At 44.0% G+C, this 5460-nt stretch overlaps 1 protein-coding gene across 1 annotated transcript; it reads right to left on the bottom strand.

The window, feature by feature from the left end:
• Nucleotides 1–1287: 1287 nt before the first annotated feature.
• Nucleotides 1288–2042, bottom strand: LOC119325263 (dehydration-responsive element-binding protein 1H-like). The gene has a single exon (XM_037599003.1). It carries the CDS (start codon nucleotides 2040–2042, stop codon nucleotides 1308–1310), a length of 735 nt encoding a protein of 244 aa, XP_037454900.1. The 3' UTR covers nucleotides 1288–1307.
• Between the last annotated feature and the right edge of the window lie 3418 nt (nucleotides 2043–5460).

The raw sequence follows: 5460 nt of genomic DNA, 5'->3' as shown, positions 1-5460 counted from the left end.
TACTTGCGATCCTATAGTTTTCTCGTGCTAAACCGTGTTGTCTACTCCCTCTACTTCGTGTACGTCGTATGCACAAGCGAGATGTTATTGCTACTGAAGGTGAAGTGTCGTGAAAGATCGGGCCTCAACAATAGACCACATATCACCATCGAGGTTTTGTCTATATCACTTTCCTAACACCTTACAAAGTATTCATTCGGTGACATAAAACGGTATGTCTGACCAAGCCTTATTGATGAATATGTTTCTGACTTCTTTATCGACAAAACCTTCATTACTTGCCGGTTACAATAGAGCGGGCATAGTAAAGCATGCTTTTCCCTACTAGTAGATTGCATCTTCGCTTTGCTTCCTTGCGATGTCATTCCTTTTGTTGTGCTGCCTTTGGCTTCCTTGTCCCGAGGACCATGTGCACGGCCGCACGGGAGAGCACACATCGAAACTACACTTCTTGCAATTGCACAGGGTGGGCAACAATAAAGTTTTTTTGGAGCATCTCGACTCTCGATGTGTCTGTTCCTATGTGATTGATTAATTTCTCGACAACAACGGAGGGTTACTTAGCGTACAATGCCTTCATCACCATGGCCATGAGCACGCGAACAAGCGAACGTTGTGGTCGTCCCGACAAATACATATCCTCGGACCATTTTCCTCTTGGCATCCGTACTTATGATTGCTTCATACGCTAACAAGATATACGTTCAAGATGTTTATCAGTTGATCTGTCCCATTTCTGGTATGCATACGAAAGCTAGTTTCAGGAGCACATATGTGATGATATTATTTTAGCTTAAAAAATAATCAAAAAATTGCTCATTAATCCAACGATTATTACATACTCCTACTAGACTGAGTTTTTTCTCCAGAAAAGTGTAGGGAGAACCCAGGTAATCTTCGTAGCACTATTTCTTCTAACAATTAAATAAAAAAATTAAGGGGATGCTTCGTATGGAAGCACATTACCACTTGGTTCTATAGTAGCTAGTAGGATATACCAAAGGGGCCGGTCGACAAGGAAGGAAGTCGACACTCGGTACGAAGAAGAGTCAAGAGACACTATAACCGCGTGTCATTGTCTCCCTCCGGGCCGGTAGCAGGTGGGCCCACCAGAAAAACTGCTTGTACGTCTTTTTGCCATAAGAGGAATGAGGAGACACGCAGAACCTGAGAAGAAATATGCAGGAACATCATCCATTCCATCCAATTTGATGCCGCGCGGCATCGATGGACTGTCTCCGGACGTGGATCATAATCGAAGCGGCTTCAACTCGAATATATGTTGGAGATTGTTGATATTAGTAATACTAGTAACTCCAGAGCGCGACATCAGCTCCGGCTCCGCCGTCGGCGCAGTCTCCATTGTCCCAGTACGACCCGGTGGCCAGAGTCGGCGGTGGCTCCATGAGCAGCCCCTGCGCAAGGTTCGCGTAGTAGTACGCATCGGAATCCGTTTCCCCAAACAAGCAGTCAAGGTCGAACACGTCCATGTCCAGTGCGGCCGGCGCCTCAAAAGCGGCATCAGCGGAAGCCTGCGCCGTCTCTGACGAGGGCACACTACACACTGCCGACGACGGGGCGGACACGCTGGAGGTGACCTCCTGCACCGCGGCAGCGGCACTGGTGGCCTCCGGACGGCGCAGGAAGTCCGCGACGGCCTGGACGGCCGCGCGCCGGACGTCAGAGAGGTTGGTGAACGCGGGCGGCACCGCGAGCAGCCACGCGGAGTCCCGGAAGTTGAGGCACGCGGCGGAGCGGCCCCGGAGCATGAGCATGGCGGCGTCGTGTGCGCGCGCGGCCGCCTCGGCCGTGATGTACGTCCCGAGCCAGAGGCGCGTGCCGCGCTCCCCGGGCACGCGCACCTCGCAGACCCACCGGCCGGCGCTGCCACGGCGGCGCACGCCGCGGAACACGGGGTGCCGCGTCTCCCGGAACTTAGTGCGGCCAGCGGGGCGCTTCGGCGGCCACGGCCACGCCGTTCCGGCGCGCTCGGTCGTGGATGAGGAGGAGGGAGAGCTCGAGTGCTCGAGGCTCATGTCCATAGCTGCTGGCTGCTGGTCGATAGCTAGTGTCTAGCTTGAGGATTGCGCTGGAGTGAGAGAGTGAGAGTGTTACTTAGTGCCGTGCTCGTGCGTGTGCGTATTTATAGGTATGCGTTGGAACCCACGCGGGCTGGAGCTGCGGAGCATGTCGATGGCGGAGTAACGAGTAAACAGCTGGCTTTGCCACAAGCGGTTATTCCTTAGGCGACGTGTCCTTCTCTGCGTTCCCGTGGCCCGTGGGAGCTTTCCTCAAGAGGGAGCTTCCTTTCTGCTTAAACAATTAAAGAAAATGATTGCTTGGTTGGGTCAACTGCTTTCATGTGCTCTCTTTTTCTTAGCACAAGAGATAAATCTTCTGCTCTAATGCCCAAGCAAGCAGGCCAAGTGCCGAACGTGGTTAACAAGTCACGTGTGTATTCACAGTCTACATACAAGCCATGTGTATACTTTCACGTAATTTTCTTTTAAAAACACAGTACAAATACAGACTCTCACAAACACGTACATACATTAATCCCTTATGAGTATGCAGTACCCCTATAAGCGTCCTGAAAAGACTGAGCCGGTGGATCTTTAGATTAACAAAATCACATAGACACCTGGCTTGTCTTTCGTTTATTTTTCCGTTCTTTGCGTTATGGATGTTTTCTGGTCTTTGTTCCGTTATCTAATAATACTGGGACCTTATCCATTTCATGGATCGTATGGAAAAAAACACATGCACCTCTCTATAGACGAAAAAATTGACTTCCACTGAATGAATATCCCGCTATATGAGACACAAAATGTAAACCGGAGATTTGATTCCTGGTGGGCTGGGATACCACTGCCTTCCTAATCGTCCAATCACTAGTTGGTTCTCTTTTCCCATCGTAATTTGCCAGACGAAAAATGTATGTGCTATTTCATTAATAAAAAAGGTTTACCATTGAGTTCGTATTTTCATTGTTACAAAATGGTAAGGACGATAAAAATATGAGCTTGTTTTATAGCAAGAGTAATTAATCGTCATCGTTTCAAGGTTAGTCTATTTATTCGTCATGATAATATTTTTCCTTTTTCACTAGTTTATTAAATAAACTCATGTTTTTGTAATCAATTTGATCTCCCGGGCTAATTCGAGGGCACCTAGGAAAAGGTTATTTAGATTTACGAAAAGTTTGCTTGGATTTACAAAAGGGATGCTTGGATTTATTAAAGTTTGCTTGGACTTACTAAAGGGTTGCTTAGATTTAATAAAAGGTTGTTTAGATGTATGCATGATTTATTCCTTACTTAAAAATTAAAAAAATTGAATATTCACTTCTTTATTTTAGGATCCAAAAGAAGTAGTCTTTTTTGATCCATACCTTATTTGATTCATATTATAGTATATGAATACCCTCTATACATATGAAATAATATCTACCGGAAATTACATGATTGATTTGTATTTTGTATTCTATACTAATGGTTTATTTATATATTAAATATGGATTCTTACTCATTCTATTGTCTGGAAAGATCAAACACACAATTTCTCTATTTCTTTATTTCATGATGAGTCATATGCTTGCGACAATAACGACATTTTTTTAATTCTAAATCTATACTTGGCATATAATTCGTATTTCATTAGTCCGAGGGCGACAAAACGGTGAATAAGGGAGCTCCAGGTCCTTCCCTGGTGCGTGGTGTTATGCTCTGTGGTTGGTGATTGATCTAAGTGCTAGTTCGTTAACGCGGGGATGTTGTGGCGGCGGCGGCCTCCTTACAGTGGAGTTATGTCCTTGGGCTTCATCGTTGCGATGATGTTGGCTCTGGGTTGGCAGGAAGCATGAGAGATTTTTCAAGACCGATGCCAATGATGATCTACGTCTGCAAACGGGTTCGGCCTTGGCGAGCTACTTTGGAGGCTTGAAAAGTTGGAGATTAGCGGTGGCCGCTACGGTGGTGTTGAAGGCAGGTGACGACTGTTGGCATCAAGCTTAGGAGATTCTTCGGTTTTGATTTTAACTAGATCATGGCGGCTCGCGTTGCCGCACCCGTCTATTTTTTCAATAGAACGATAGTAATATGTAGCATCATTGAAGAGGGTACTGTGACAGGTTAGAGACAAAAAAATGTAATTGTCGTTGCAAGTAAAACTACTAAATTAAGAAAAGATGGGTAGAGTTTTCTATAAGTGAGAATAATTTCAATTTCATAGGAGTACAAACAAAAGGAAGTGGATTAAATTGAAGATCGACAATGCTATTAACAACAGTGCTAGTACGCACTTGGATGCCAGTCAACAACACATTAGTGACACCGACTAAAATATTGTTTTAGTAAAAGCATCAATGGAGGAGTAACTTAGTTACATGCATATTGATGGTAACAAAATAGTAAGATTTCTATTTCTGCAATCCCCGAATAATAAGCTTAAGTGCTACTGGTGATGCTGCTGTCCAAGGTTGAAAATACCATTATTATCTTCGGTACTGAATTCATGGTAAAACAATCAGAATTCTATGCCGTTTACAGAAGATCTGGACATCAGAAAAATGAATGAACAAACATTGTATTTAATTATATTTGAATTAAAAATCCAAAATATGTAAATTGTGCAATGTGAATTTATGTTTGCATAGCAAGCCGAGTGGCAAACATTGACATTGGCATAGTTGTCATTCATGGAAGCAAATTTGTAGCCAAATTGTATAGGCTCAAAAAACTTGCCTGATCTGGTTGTGGCAGCTGTCTATATTACGGTCTGGACCAAAGACATGCATTATGAGGACTTCCCCTCTATAAAAATAAATTGACTGCAAGAATCTGAAAAATGATTATAAGAAATGTGGAGCTGGAGGAGTGCAAAATTTTATGAAAAAATTATTAAGGTCAGTTTGCAATGCATCTCAAACACAAGCGCGCGCACACACACACACAAATGGTGACCAAGACAATATAACCAGTCCTGGTATCTGATCGTGAGCTTAGAAAGTTATCATAGTAGAACGATGTACAGTAAGTATAATCAATTGCTAAGTGTACATGTCAGACCAATTTTGGATTCATCTCCAAACAATATAAATAGCCAAACTAATTGTACTGACGGGTTCAGATGTAGAGGTACCATGGGAGACAAATACCAGGTGAAAAGGGTCCTAAATCATAGATCGAGAAAATCATGAATAAAGGGTCCTAAAAATATACTCCCTCCGTCCGGAAATACTTGTCCTAAAAATGGATAAACTGGATGTATCTATAACTAAAATAAGTCTAGAAACATCCATTTCGGGACAAGTATTTTCGGACAGAGGGAGTAGTATAAATGGAATCAATAGTGCCTTTCTTCACTTTTCCCCCGGTAACGGATTGGTGGATCCAAGAACATCTGGATGGACCAAATCAGCAGATAAAAGGAGCAGTGCACACGCGGAGGAAGCGACTGGAG

The sequence above is a fragment of the Triticum dicoccoides genome, chromosome 6B (assembly GCF_002162155.2).
Source record: "Triticum dicoccoides isolate Atlit2015 ecotype Zavitan chromosome 6B, WEW_v2.0, whole genome shotgun sequence".
In the NCBI taxonomy this organism is placed as follows: Eukaryota; Viridiplantae; Streptophyta; class Magnoliopsida; order Poales; family Poaceae; genus Triticum; species Triticum dicoccoides.
Note: the sequence above shows the minus strand (reverse complement) of the source record. Positions and strands in the feature narration are given on the sequence as shown.

Bases quoted from the DNA above. Each gene is read 5' to 3' on its own strand.
- LOC119325263 (XM_037599003.1), bottom strand. From the start codon at position 2,042: ATGGACATGAGCCTCGAGCACTCGAGCTCTCCCTCCTCCTCATCCACG.